This window comes from Triticum aestivum, chromosome 3A (genome assembly GCF_018294505.1).
Source record: "Triticum aestivum cultivar Chinese Spring chromosome 3A, IWGSC CS RefSeq v2.1, whole genome shotgun sequence".
In the NCBI taxonomy this organism is placed as follows: domain Eukaryota; kingdom Viridiplantae; phylum Streptophyta; class Magnoliopsida; order Poales; family Poaceae; genus Triticum; species Triticum aestivum.
The window spans coordinates 177,258,207-177,272,311 of record NC_057800.1 but is presented as its reverse complement, the minus strand read 5'-3'; the positions used below and the strand labels follow the sequence as shown (position 1 = coordinate 177,272,311).

The following is a 14,105-nucleotide window of genomic DNA, read 5'->3' as shown; positions in this document are numbered from 1 at the left end:
GTCTACATGACCGGCAATCCAGTTCAACACCGACACACAAAGCATATTGAGATTGATATTCATTTTGTTCGTGAAAAGGTTGCTCTTGGTCAGGTTCGGGTGCTTCATGTTCCCTCTATGGCTCAGTTTGCTGACATTTTCACCAAGGCACTGCCTACTAAGCCGTTTCAAGATGTATGTTTCAGTCTCAACGTCGTCGAGCCTGCCGTTGATACCGCGGGGGGATGTTAGAGTAGTCCCTATGGTATACGACTTCTAGTCCAAGTCAGTTTTGTACCCCTACCCCAAGTCGGTTTGTACCCTCTTATATACTCTTGTATGCCGCACCAAATCAATCAATAAGCAACAATTTTATTCAGCTTTCAGACCGGAGTCTGGTTAACGACCTAAAAATACGAGAGTCTTGAAGAATGCTGCAGGTAATCAGTCTATTAATCCAGTGTTCCATGGATCCGCACAAGTTCAATTTCGCGTCAGCGGAATAGGATTAGATGGAATGCTTTGGCCTCCCAAGTCCCAACACTTCAGTTCAGTACTTGCATACTCTTATTTCATTGATCCGTCTGAATTTCGTATACTAGATCTAATCCGTACCGGCATTTGGAAGGCTTAGCTGCCGGACGCCAGCTTGTGCTGAAAGTCCTCGAGCTGTACAACGCTCTGCATCCGGTGATCTGTTCTTCCTTACTCAACGTTCCTTCTTACTAACCGGTCTTGCAAATTGGGCGTATGCACAGATTAATTTAATGACCTGCCTTCGACCCATTGTTTTCGCTGCTTTGAAGTAGATTCACTGAAATTTGCTAGATAAAATCATTGAGGGAATTGCACAAACCACCACTTATTGGGGCTAGCGTTGCGCAAAACACCTACTATACGGGTTTGTTGCGAAAAACACCACCTATTGGTGTAATACATTGCAAATAGGTCTAATCTGGTGTTTGAACACATTAACATAATTACAGACAAATGGGCCCCGCTTGTAAGTGCACGCGTGGCAATAAAAACCGGCCACATCAGCAACATATTAGACCAAGAAGTGAAAAGACCAGAGTAATAATAATAAAAACAGTTAAACAAGTGGGCTGGAAGGCGACTAAAAATAGGTGGGCTGAAAGCCCATGTGGATCAAACAAGACATGGCCATCTCGTACAGAGCGGCTCGAGCAGAGGAGCAAGCTTGCACAGACCTTCCGCACAGGGCACAGGAACAGCAGGCGGCGGCGGCGGCGACCATCCCGTCGCTGGTGATGGAGTGGAGCCAGCCGTTCCCCAACACAGCACCATCATCGTCGTCTAAATCTATTATCTCTCTATTGTCGTCACTACAACTATCACTAAGCACAAATGCATCCTCAATCGTGCCTGCGGCTGCTCTTTGCTTAACCTGCCTGATCTTGATTGCTTTGGCTTTCGCATTTTTGCTTCTTGCTTCCCTTATCATAGCTGCCTTGTCCACCCTAGGATCCTCAACCAACTCTTCCTCATCAGGTACCGGGAACAATTCTTCAACATCCGTGTCCCCTTCTAGGTGAGCCTGCAGTACATCCTCAACATCAGAACTTGATTGTTCGCTGGAATGTGACTCATATACAAGGTCTTCGGAAAAACTGGCATTCATTTGTGGAGATTCAAATGCATGCATCTCATCCATTTCTTCTCTTTGCTGGACGTGGCAATCCATGTTGAGCTGGTTTTGCACAGAGTAATCCAAATTCAAGTCAATCTCTGTGTTAATGGGCCAATCTTGATGGATTGCCCTTGGTTCCTCGATGTACCAGTCGGAAGGCCACTCCACGCTGGATGGAGGATCGGTGTTGCTCTCCTTGCTACTGCCATTTGCATTCCTATTGTGGCATGAAAATCGGATAAAGGATAATAAATAATAATCAGATATGTTGCTGAAACAAAATTTATACCGACACAGAGAACAAGGCCTTAAACACATGTAAAAATCGAGCGCAGAACCTAAGTAATAACAACACAAACGCCCCAAAAAACAAGATCCTAAACAAAAATACGTCGATCGACGGCAAAATTTCTGCCCAAAAATGTAGGGTTTCATGAGGGAGAAAAAGACCTAGAGGGTAGGGGAGAAGACGAGCAGAGCTTGGGTGGGAGAGCCGGGGGATGGGGGGGGGAGGGGGGGGGGGGGGGCGCTTACCCGGCGTTGGGGAACGGCTGGCTCCACTCCATCACCAGCGACGGGATGGTCGCCGCCGCCGCCGCCTGCTGTTCCTGTGCCCTGTGCGGAAGGTCTGTGCAAGCTTGCTCCTCTGCTCGAGCCGCTCTGTACGAGATGGCCATGTCTTGTTTGATCCACATGGGCTTTCAGCCCACCTATTTTTAGTCGCCTTCCAGCCCACTTGTTTAACTGTTTTTATTATTATTACTCTGGTCTTTTCACTTCTTGGTCTAATATGTTGCTGATGTGGCCGGTTTTTATTGCCACGCGTGCACTTACAAGCGGGACCCATTTGTCTGTAATTATGTTAATGTGTTCAAACACCAGATTAGACCTATCTGCAATGTATTACACCAAAATATGGTGTTTTCCACAACAAACCCGTATAGTAGGTGTTTTGCGCAACGCTAGCCCCAATAAGTGGTGGTTTGTGCAATTCCCTCTAAAATCATTAGTTACTCCCTCACACTTTAACTTGTTGTAATCAATATTTGGATTTGACATTTGGAAATTGTATTACTGGGTTTGTCATGAAATATATTTCCATATAATTATTACTTAAACATATTTTACTAAGCAATAATTTCGATACATGTGGGTCAAATTCTCAAATGTGTGTGGGAGGTCTGGTTGATTTCTTCCTAAACAACTAGTAAAAGATAGGAGGTACGGGGTAGTAATTAAGTGAAGTCAGTCATTGATGCTTCTTTGGTTTGTTTTGTTTTGTTTTACCTTGCTACTCGTAGCAATTTCTGTTTCCATGATTTTTGTTCTGCTTTGTTTTACCTTCCGACCTGTACCAATTTCTTTTTCCATGTTTGGTTGGCTGATCAGGGTGATGGGTATGAACTTGCTCCTGGTAAGGTGACCAGGAGCAGCCAACTTGGTGATGGGTGTTGCTGGAGTCATGGCAACTTGTTGATGGCTGCTTCTCTTTCCTGCCGGTTCCACGAACTCTCTTTTTCTTTGAGCACGTCTGTAGAGCTGATTTTGAAGGAGTTGTCACATGCATTCCTTTAGGTATGTATCTACTTGTGAACTTGATTCACTCTCATCTCGGTGCTGTCACACAACTGCATACCACATGTTTCTGCTTGAAGATATCGTTCTCTTTTGCCATTCCCGAGCATATGTAGTTAAAAGAAAATTGTGATTTTTATCAAATGCAAGAAAGCTACTGTGAAATGCCCATAATTCACCTTACCGCATAACATTATACTAGTTTAAAGAGGTGTTGTTCGAAATTTCTTTATGTTGTCTTTTGAACACGTAAAATTTGAGACATTTGTGATCTACTAGATAATAGTAATAATTGGGCCATGCTTTTCAAGAGTGCACAGTTACTGCTTAAACATATTTTAAACTTGCTTTATCATTTTTTGGTCTATATGCCATCATGTGCTCCCCCCAAGTGGAGAAGCCACATACAAGCTGAGTAGTCAATTGATTAACCCAGTTTTTTGGTAAAATCAACATGTACAAATCTGGCAAAAGAAAATTAACAATCCAGAGCGTTAACACCTGGCACCGCCACTCCCCCAAAGTATTGGGTGGTAAAAAAATTTATCAGTTTTACTACTAGACGGTAAGTGTACTATCAAATCTAAACCCAAAATTAAGTCATAAAGAGTCTACCGCATTTGCTACAAAACAAAAAAACGTTTTACTATGAAGTTTTATGCCAGATTGCGTAGTAAAAGAATCTAGGATTTTACTCCCGATAACTAAGCTTCTTAGGGCATGAGCAATGGAGGGATCAGCTTGATGCTGCCCCATGTCTTATTTTAGACCTAAAATATTAAAACTACCATTTACATTTTTACTCACCCAACCGAGGCAGCCATAGGTAGACCCCACTGCAGTTGTCCCCATCTCAGTTCTTTTCTCCTGTCTACTTCTCTACTTCCTTCATTCTCTCTCCTTCTTTTCTCTTACTTTTTCCACCAAGCAGCTACCTCCTCTGCAAGAGACCGCCTCTTGCGCAGAGCACCATCCGAACCTGGTTTGGCCCACTCCGAACCGAGCTGGACCTGCGGGGCAGCACCATGGGGCAGCCCGTTGGCCATGCCCTTACTAGTAGAACCAAAAAGTTGTGGATGGGTTGATTAGGTGGTTTCATGTACTACCCTGCCAGAGCGCAGAATACTACCCCCCCCTCTCTCTTTTACTGGAAAAACTGATCTTTCTACCACTGATTATTTTCCTAGACATTAGCCGTAGGTTTAGTTGTTTTACTACCTTTCCTAAAGCTTTTACGGCCTGGTGGGAAGAGAGTTAGATTTGCTGGCTGGAGGTGTGCGTTGTGCTGGCTGGACCGTAGAATGAGTACTTTGCGCTCAGGCTGATCTGAGGACCTCCAAAACATTGCAACCAAACTCATGGTATCACCTGTTAGAACATCTGAGGCGTGCATAGTTGATCTTCCGAGGAACAAGCATTCACACAAGCACGAGCAACAATGCCGATATTTGTTAACGAGGTTTATCAAACATCAGCTACATCTCCGGGTATGACTAGGGGCGCTTGTTCCCATGTACTAAATTAACATACTACAAAGACTACATGCCCGTTGAGGCCATCAGATGACATTTCCAACCACCCGTCACAGCCGGTCCCCTGCCTCGGGCGTCTGTACCATCCCTCTTATGTCTAGCCTATCAGCTTATGTCTAGTCTATTTGGCTACCCCGTGATGCTTTTTTAAATATAATAATAGGACTAAGTGGACCAGATTTCATGGTTTCACTCAAACACGTAACCCTCCACTAATTACAAGCCCAATTGTAGCTTAACTCGTACACATACATATTTGACACAATTCTGACATCTAAAACTGCTCTATTAATTATAGTTTTTTCCGTTCCTGATCGTGCAGATTAGATTCATGTGCGAACGAATTGCAGGTACCAGTTGCTTTGTCTCTCTTATTGTTATCATACAGAGGGCATTATATCATGCTTTTAGGAGTGCACGATGCACATCTTTTAGGATATGGATAACATATGATATTACTATTTTATATTTTATTTTTGCCGGGCTGACAAAGAGATAGATGGTTGTCTATTTTTCTTTTAAACTAGAGAAGGAACACAGCTGACATTAAGAAAATCATGTTGCCCAGATGTTAGGCTACATGGCCTAAACACCTAGTACGATGAACTATGCTATTCAGATATCCGATACTATCTCATCTTCACCAGCACTATCTCATCTCAAACCCTAGTTCATCTCTTGTATCCAATCTTTGTCCCAAAGCCTCTGATTGGTACATGTGGGTTACTAGTAGTGTTGATTACTCTTTGTAGTTGATGCTAGTTGGTTTATTCGGTGGAAGATCATATGTTCAGATCCTTTATGCATATTAATACCCCTCTGATTATGAACATGAATATGATTTTTGAGTAGTTACGTTTGTTCCTGAGGACATGGGAGAAGTCTTGCTATAAGTAGTCATGTGAATTTGGTATTCCTTTGATATTTCAATGAGATGTATGTTGTCTTTCCTCTAGTGGTGTCATGTGAACGTTGATTACATGACACTTCACCATTGTTTGGGCCTAGAGGAAGGCATTGGGAAGTAATAAGTAGATGATGGGTTGCTAGAGTGACAGAAGCTTAAACCCTAGTTTATGCGTTGCTTCGTAAGGGGCTGATTTGGATCCATATGTTTCATTCTATGGTTAGGTTTACCTTAATACTTCTGTTGTAGTTGCGGATGCTTGCAATAGGGGTAATCATAAGTGGGATGCTTGTCCAAGGAAGGGAAGTACCCAAGCACCGGTCCACCCACATATCAAATTATCAAAGTACCGAACATGAATCATATGAACGTGATGAAAACCAGCTTGACGATAATTCCCATGTGTCCTCGGGAGCGCTTTCCTTTGTATAAGAGTTTGTCCAGGCTTGTCCTTTGCTACAAAAAGGATTGGGCCATCTTGTTGCACTTATTTACTTTTATTACTTGTTACTCGTTACAAATTACCTTATCACAAAACTATCTGTTACCGGTAATTTCAGTGCTCGCAGAGAAAACCTTATTGAAAACCGCTTATCATTTCCTTCTGCTCCTCGTTGGGTTCGACACTCTTACTTATCGAAAATGCTGCGATAGATCCCCTACACTTGTGGGTCATCAAGACTCTTTTCTGGTGCTGTTGCTGGGGAGTGAAGCGCCTTTGGTAGGTGGAATTTGGTAAGGAAAAATTTATATAGTGTGCTGAAATTTACTGTCACTTGTTACTATGGAACATAATCCTTTGAGGGGCTTGTTTGGGGTATCTTCACCCCGACCAGTAGAGCAAAGAGTTGCTCCTCAACCTACTGAATGAATGAAATATGCCCTAGAGGCAATAATAAAGTTATTATTTATTTCCTCATATCATGATAAATATTTATTATTCATGCTAGAATTGTATTAACCGAAAACATAATACATGTGTGAATACATAGACAAACAGATTGTCACTAATATGCCTCTACTTGACTAGCTCGTTGAATCAATGATGGTTATGTTTCCTAACCATAGACACGAGTTGTCATTTGATTAACAGGATCACATCATTAGAGAATGATGTGATTGACTTGACCCATTTTTTTTAGCTTAGCACTTGATCGTTTTAGTTTGCTGCTATTGCTTTCTTCATGACTTATACATGTTCCTATGACTATGAGATTATGCAACTCCTGAATACCGGAGGAACACTTTGTGTGCTACCAAACGTCACAACGTAACTGGGTGATTATAAAGGTGCTCTATAGGTGTCTCCGATGGTACTTGTCGAGTTGGCATAGATCAAGATTAGGATTTGTCACTCCGATTGTCGGAGAGGTATCTCTGGGCCCTCTCAGTAATGCACATCACTATAAGCCTTGCAAGCAATGCAACTAAAGAGTTAGTTGCGGGATGATGTATTGTAGAACGAGTAAAGAGACTTGCCGGTAACGAGATTGAGCTAGGTATTGAGATACCGACGATCGAATCTTGGGCAAGTAACATACCGATGACAAAGGGAACAACGTATGTTGTTATGCGGTTTGACCGATAAAGATCTTCGTAGAATATGTTGGAACCAATATGAGCATCCAGGTTCCGCTATTGGTTATTGACCGGAGACGTGTCTCGGTCATGTCTACATAGTTCTCGAACCCGTAGGGTCCGCACACTTAAAGTTCTGTGACGATTGGTATTATGAGTTTATATGCTTTGATGTACCGAAGATAGTTCGGAGACCCGGATATGATCACGGACATGATGAGGAGTCTCGAAATGGTCGAGACATAAATATTGATATATTGGAAGCCTACATTTGGACATCGGAAGAGTTCCGAGTGAAATCGGGATTTTACCGGAGTGCCAGAGGGTTTACCGGAACCCCCGGGGGGGTTAATGGACCTTGTTGGGCCCTACTGGAGAGAGAGAGGGGCCGGCCAGGGCAGGCCGCGCGCCCCCTCCCCCTCTGGTCCGAATTGGACTAGGAAGGGGGGCGCCCCGTTCCTTCTCCTTCTCCCCCTTCCTTTCCCCCTCCTAGTAGGAGTAGGAAAGAGGGGAGTCCTACTCCTACTAGGAAGAGGACTCCTCCTCCTGGCGCGCCCTACAGGGCCGGCCGGCCTCCCCCTTGCTCCTTTATATACGAGGGCAGGGGGTACCCTAAGACACACAAGTTGATCATTGATCTCTCCCAGCCGTGTGCGGTGCCCCCTCCACCATAATCCACATCGGTCATACTGTAGCGGTGCTTAGGAGAAGCCCTGCGATAGTAGCTTCATCAACATCGTCACCACGCCGTTGTGCTGACGAAACTCACCTTCGAGCTCTACTGGATCATGAGTTCGCGGGACGTCACCAAGCTGAACGTGTGCTGAACGCGGAGGTGTCGTACGTTCCGTACTGAGGATTGGTCGATCGTGAAGACATACGACTACATCAACCGCGTTGTCATAACTCTTCCGCCTAACGGACTACGAGGGTACGTGGACGACACTCTCCCCGCTCGTTGCTATGCATCACCATGATCTTGTGTGTGCGTAGGAAATTTTTTGAAATTACTATGTTCCCCAACAATGGCATCCGAGCCAGGTTTATGCGTAGATGTTATATGCACGAGTAGAACACAAGGGAGTTGTGGGCGATACAATTCATACTGCTTACCAACATGTCATACTTTGGTTCGATGGTATTGTTGGATGAAGCGGCCCGGACTGACATTACGCGTACGCTTACGCGAGACTGGTTCTACCGACGTGCTTTGCACACAGGTGGCTGGCAGGTGTCAGTTTCTCCAACTTTAGTTGAACCGAGTGTGGCTACGCCCGGTCCTTGTGAAGGTTAAAATAGCACTAACTTGACGAACTATCGTTGTGGTTTTAATGCGTAGGTGAGAACGGTTCTTGCTCAACCCGTAGCAGCCATGTAAAACTTGCAACAACAAAGTAGAGGATGACTAACTTGTTTTTGCTGGGTATGTTGTGACGTGATATGGTCAAGACATGATGCTATATTTATTGTATGAGATGATCATGTTTTGTAACAGAGTTATCGGCAACTAGCAGGAGCCATATGGTTGTCGTTTTATTGTATGCAATGCAATCGCCCTGTAATTACTTTACTTTATCACTAAGCGGTAGCGATAGTCGTAGAAGCAATAGATGGCGAGACGACAATGATGCTACGATGGAGATCAAGGTGTCGCTCCGGTGACGATGGTGATCATGATGGTGCTTTGGAGATGGAGATCAAAGGCACAAGATGATGATGGCCATATGATATCACTTATATTGATTGCATGTGATGTTTATCCTTTATGCATCTTATTTTGCTTTGTTTGACGATAGCATTATAAGATGACCTATCACTAAATTTCAAGGTAAAAGTGTTCTCCCTGAGTATGCATCGTTGCCAAAGTTCATTGTGCCGAGACACCACGTGATGATCGTGTGTGATAAGCTCAACGTTCATCTACAAAGGGTGTAAGACAGTTTTGCACACGCAGAATACTCGGGTTAAACTTGACGAGCCTAGTTATGTAGATATGGCCTCAGAACACTAAGACCGAAAGGTCGAGCGTGAATATAGTAGATATGATCAACATAGAGATATTCACCATTGAAAACTACTCCATCTCACGTGATGATCGGTTATGGTTTAGTTGATATGGATCACATGATCACTTAGATAATTAGAGAGATGTCTATCTAAGTGGGAGTTCTTAAGTAATATGATTAATTGAACTTAAATTTATCATGAACTTAGTACCTGATAGTATTTTTCTTGTCTATGTTATTGTAGATAGATGGCCCGTGTTGTTGTTCCATTGAATTTTAATGCGTTCCTTGAGATAGCAAAGTTGAAAGATGATGGCAGCAATTACACGGACTGGGTCCGTAACTTGAGCATTATCATCATTGCTGCACAGAAGAATTACGTCCTGGAAGCACCGCTAGGTGCCAGGCCTGCTGCAGACGCTGCTGATGACATTAAGAACGCCTGGCAGAGTAAAGCTGATGACTACTTGATAGTTCAGTGTACCATGCTTTACGACTTAGAACCGAGACTTCAACAATGTTTTGAACGTCATGGAGCATATGAGATGTTCCACGAGTTGAAGTTAATATTTCAAGCAAATGCCTGGATTGAGAGATATGAAGTCTCCAATAATTTCTATAGCTGCAAGATGGAGGAGAATAGTTCTGTCAATGAACATATACTCAGAATGTCTGGGTACCATAACCACTTGACTCAACTGGGAGTTAATCTTCCTGTTGATAGTATCGTTGACAGAGTTCTTCAATCACTGCCACCAAGCTACAAGAGCTTTGTGATGAACTATAATATGCAAGGGATGGATTAGATGATTCCCGAGCTCTTCGCAATGCTAAAAGCTGCGGAGGTAGAAATCAAGAAGGAGCATCAAGTGTTGATGGTCAACAAGACCACCAGTTTCAAGAAAAAGGGTAAAGGGAAGAAGAAAGGGAACTTCAAGAAGAACGGAAAACAAGTTGCTGCTCAAGAGAAGAAACCCAAGTCTGGACCTAAGCCTGAGACTGAGTGTTTCTACTTCAAAGGGACTGGTCACTATAAGCGGAACTGCCCCAAGTATTTGGCAGATAAGAAGGATGGCAAGGTGACCAAAGGTATATGTGATATACATGTTATTTATGTTTACCTTACTAGAGCTCGCAGTAGCACCTGGGTATTTGATACTGGTTCTGTTGCTAATATTAGCAACCCGAAACAGGGACTACAGATTAAGCGAAGACTGGCTAAGGACGAGGTGACGATGCGCGTGGGAAATGGTTACAAAGTCGATGTGATCACCGTCGGCACGCTACCTCTACATCTACCTTCGGGATTACTTTTAGACCTGAATAATTGTTATTTGGTGCCAGCGTTAAGCATGAACATTATACCTGGATCTTGTTTGAATCGAGATGGTTATTCATTTAAATCTGAGAATAATGGTTGTTCTATTTATATGAGTAATATCTTTTATGGTCATGCACCTTTGAAGAGTGGTCTATTTGTGTTGAATCTCGATATTAGTGATACACATATTCATAATGTTGAAGCCAAAAGATGCAGAGTTGATAATGATAGTGCAACTTATTTTTGGCACTGCCGTTTGGGTCATATTGGTGTAAAGCGCATGAAGAAACTCCATACTGATGGGCTTCTGGAATCACTTGGTACTTGCGAACCATACCTCATGGGCAAGATGACTAAAACGTCGTTCCCTGAAACAATGGAGCGAGCAACAGATTTATTGGAAAATCATACATACTGATGTATGTGGTTCGATGAATATTGAGGCTCGCGGCAGGTATCGTTATTTTCTCACCTTCATAGATGATTTGAGCAGATATGGGTATATACACTTAATGAAACATAAGTCTGAAACATTTGAAAAGTTCAAAGAATTTCAGAGTGAATTGGAAAATCATCATAACAAGAAAATAAAGTTTCTACAATCTGATCGTGGAGGAGAATATTTGAGTTACGAGTTTGGTCTACATTTGAAACAATGCAGAATAGTTTCTCAACTCACACCACCCGGAACACCACAGCGTAATGGTGTGTCCGAACGTTGTAATCATACTTTACTACATATGGTGCGATCTATGATGTCTCTTACTGATTTACCGCTATCTTGGGGTTATGCTTTAGAGACGGCTGCATTCACGTTAAATAGGGCACCATCGAAATCTGTTGAGACAACACCTTATGAACTATGGTTTGGCAAGAAACCAAAGTTGTCGTTTCTGAAAGTTTGGGGCTGCGATGCTTATGTGAAAAGGCTTCAACCTGATAAGCTCGAACCCAAATCGGAGAAATGTGTCTTCATAGGATACCCAAAGGAGACTTTTGGGTGCACCTTCTATCACAGATCCGAAGGCAAGACAATCGTGGCTAAGAATCGATCCTTTCTAGAGAAGGAGTTTCTCTCAAAAGAAGTGAGTGAGAGGAAAGTAGAACTTGATGAGGTAACTGTACATGCTTCCTTATTGGAAAGTAGTTCATCACAGAAACCGGTTCCTGTGACACCTACACCAATTAGTGAGGAAGCTAATGATGATGATCATGAAACTTCAGATCAAGTTACTACCGAACCTCGTAGGTCAACCAGAGTAAGCTCCGCACCAGAGTGGTATGGTAATCCTGTTCTGGAAGTCATGTTACTTGACCATGATGAACCTACCAACTATGAAGAAGCAATGGAAGTATGGACTTTGGTTAACTTGCCTGATGATCAGCAAGCCATCAAGAATAAATGGATCTTCAAGAAGAAGACTGATGCTAACGGTAATGTTACTGTCTACGAAGCTCCACTTGTTGCGAAAGGTTTTCAACAAGTTCAAGGAGTTGACTACGATGAGACTTTCTCACCCGTAGTGATGCTTAAGTCTGTATGAATCATGTTAGCAATTGCCGCATTTTATGATTATGAAATTTGGCAAATGGATGTCAAAACTGCATTCCGAAATGGATTTCTGGAAGAAGAGTTGTATATGATGCAACCAGAAGGTTTTGTCAATCCAAAGGGAGCTAACAAAGTGTACAAGCTCCAGCGATCCATCTATGGACTGGTGGAAGCCTCTCGGAGTTGGAATAAACATTTTGATAGTGTGGTCAAAGCATATGGTTTTATACAGACTTTTGGAGAAGCCTGCATTTACAAGAAAGTGAGTGGGATCTGTGTAGCATTTCTAATATTATATGTGGATGACATATTGCTGATTGGAAATGACATAGAATTTCTGGATAGCATAAAAGGATACTTGAATAAAAGTTTTTCAATGAAAGACCTCGGAGAAGCTGCTTATATATTGGGCATCAAGATCTATAGAGATAGATCAAGACGCTTAATTGGACTTTCACAAAGCATATACCTTGATAAAATTTTGAAAAAGTTCAAAATGGATCAAGCAAAGAAAGGGTTCTTGCCTGTGTTACAAGGTGTGAAGTTGAGTAAGACTCAATGCCCGACCACTTCAGAAGATAGAGAGAAAATGAAAGGCGTTCCCTATGCTTCAGCCATAGGCTCTATCATGTATGCAATGCTGTGTACCAGACCTGATGTGTGCCTTCCTATTAGTTTAGCAGGGAGGTACCAAAGTAATCCAGGAGTGGATCACTGGACAACGGTCAAGAACATCCTGAAATACCTGAAAAGGACTAAAGATATGTTTCTCGTTTATGGAGGTGACAAAGAGCTCGTCGTAAATGGTTACATTGATGCAAGCTTTGACACTGATCCGGACGATTCTAAATCGCAAACCGGATACGTGTTTATATTGAACGGTGGGGCTGTCAGTTGGAGCAGTTCTAAACAGAGCGTCGTGGCGGGATCTACATATGAAGCGAAGTACATTGCTGCTTCGGAAGCAGCAAATGAAGGAGTCTGGATGAAGGAGTTCATATCCGATCTAGGTGTCATAGCTAGTGCATCGGGTCCAATGAAAATCTTTTGTGACAGTACTGGTGCAATTGCCTTGGCAAAGGAATTCAGATTTCACAAGAGAACCAAGCACATCAAGAGACGCTTCAACTCCATCCGGGATCAAGTCCAGGTGGGAGACATAGAGATTTGCAAGATACATATGGATCTGAGTGTTGCAGACCCGTTGACTAAGCATCTTCCACGAGTAAAACATGATCAGCACCAAGGCTCCATGGGTGTTAGAATCATTACTGTGTAATCTAGATTATTGACTCTAGTGCAAGTGGGAGACTGAAGGAAATATGCCCTAGAGGAAATAATAAAGTTATTATTTATTTCCTTATATCATGATAAATGTTTATTATTCATGCTAGAATTGTATTAACCGGAAACATGATAGATGTGTGAATACATAGACAAACAGAGTGTCACTAGTATGCCTCTACTTGACTAGCTCGTTGATCAAAGATGGTTATGTTTCCTAGCCATAGACATGAGTTGTCATTTGATTAACGGGATTACATCATTAGGAGAATGATGTGATTGACTTGACCCATTCCGTTAGCTTAGCACTTGATCATTTACTATGTTGCTATTGCTTTCTTCATGACTTATACACGTTCCTGTGACTATGAGATTATGCAACTCCCATTTACCGGAGGAACACTTTGTGTGCTACCAAACATCACAACGTAACTGGGTGATTATAAAGGTGCTCTACAGGTGTCTCCGAAGGTACTTGTTGAGTTGGCGCATTTCGAGATTAGGATTTGTCAATCTGATTGTCGGAGAGGTAGCTCTGGGCCCACTCGGTAATGCACATCACTATAAGCCTTGCAAGCATTGTAACTAATGAGTTAGTTGCGGGATGATGTATTACGAAACGAGTAAAGAGACTTGCTGGTAACGAGATTGAACTAAGTATTGAGATACCGACGATCTAATCTCGGGCAAGTAACATACCGATGACAAAGGGAACAACGT

The 14,105-nt window shown here is 42.7% G+C and overlaps 1 protein-coding gene across 1 annotated transcript; it reads right to left on the bottom strand.

The window, feature by feature from the left end:
- Nucleotides 1–915: 915 nt before the first annotated feature.
- Nucleotides 916–2,622, bottom strand: LOC123058201 (uncharacterized). Its single transcript, XM_044481003.1, has 2 exons — nt 2,165–2,622; nt 916–1,847 (listed from the first exon to the last, which is right to left on the bottom strand). Exons 1-2 carry the CDS (start codon nt 2,323–2,325, stop codon nt 1,097–1,099), a joined length of 912 nt encoding a protein of 303 aa, XP_044336938.1. The 5' UTR covers nt 2,326–2,622; the 3' UTR covers nt 916–1,096.
- Between the last annotated feature and the right edge of the window lie 11,483 nt (nt 2,623–14,105).